The 1139-nt window shown below is 45.0% G+C and overlaps 1 protein-coding gene across 1 annotated transcript; it reads right to left on the reverse strand.

Moving 5' to 3' along the window:
* Positions 1 to 549: 549 nt before the first annotated feature.
* Positions 550 to 986, reverse strand: LOC121964753 (sodium channel protein type 4 subunit alpha B-like; the record flags this gene model as incomplete). The annotated part of the gene is made up of 2 exons (XM_042514947.1): positions 550 to 744; positions 825 to 986. Coding segments are annotated over 2 exons (357 nt in total), but the record flags the coding sequence as incomplete, so codon positions are not given.
* Between the last annotated feature and the right edge of the window lie 153 nt (positions 987 to 1139).

Genomic DNA, 1139 nt, shown 5'->3' on the forward strand with positions numbered 1-1139 from the left:
AAGTACCTCAAAGAGACCCAAACAACGACAAAAAGACACAAAATTACCAAAAAGAGACACACACAAAAAAAAAATGCACGACTAAAAAGACATGCAAAAGCTCTAGAAACGTCTGTGCGTCTTGCACCTGTGGCGGAGAGGTGGAGGGGCCCTTAGCAGATCTGTGCCCTGGGGCCTCCTGTCTCATGATACACCCATGCCTATAGCCCAAAATCTGAATTTTTTTTTTTCTAATTGTTTTCTGTTCTTGACACAAAGACAACATTTATACTTTGATATTTGGATAAATACAAAGACAAAAGGTGGTGAAATTGCACTTTTAAACAGTAAATTTAAAAGATTTAAAAGGTTTAAATGAGTTTTTACCAACATGATGAACAACACAAAAATAAAAATAAAAAATATGCGCAGAATTTGGCCGACAGCAATTCAACAAACCACGTCAGTTCCATCAGGACAAAATCTGAATCAAAGGTTTCAGCATTCATTCATTCATTCATTCATTCATTCATTCATTCATTCATAAGCGAAGGATCAGAGGTCACTCACCACCAGGTTTCCGATAACCATGACCAGCATGAAGACCAGGATGCAGAGCGGCTGACCGGCGACCTCCATGCAGTCCCACATGGTCTCGATCCACTCGCCGCACAGCACCCTGAAGACGATGAGGAAGGAGTGGAAGAAGTCCTTCATGTGCCAGCGAGGAAGCATGCAGTCCTTGGAGATCTTGCACACGCAGTCCTGCAGGAACGAGGGACGACACGGGTGAGACGCCCAACACGCAACAACAAATCTCAGAGCTCGGAGCTCGGAGGCGTTACCTGGTAGTTTTTGCCAAACAGCTGCATGCCGACCACGGCGAAGATGAAGACGATGATGGCGAGGACGAGCGTCAGGTTGCCCAGAGCGCCCATGGAGTTCCCGATGATCTTGATCAAGGTGTTGAGGGTCGGCCACGAGCGAGCGAGCTTGAACACGCGAAGCTGGAAGAGACGCGCAGGAATGATTTCAGAATTAGGTCAAATTTGTGTTTTCAATGTGATTTTTCTGTGATTTTCACTCTGGTTCAAACTGTCTCCAGTTCTACTCCGATCAATTAACAACCCTGTAACAGCTGTTTTCAACACACATCAAAT

Source organism: Plectropomus leopardus, unplaced genomic scaffold, assembly GCF_008729295.1.
Source record: "Plectropomus leopardus isolate mb unplaced genomic scaffold, YSFRI_Pleo_2.0 unplaced_scaffold1704, whole genome shotgun sequence".
NCBI lineage: Eukaryota > Metazoa > Chordata > Actinopteri > Perciformes > Serranidae > Plectropomus > Plectropomus leopardus.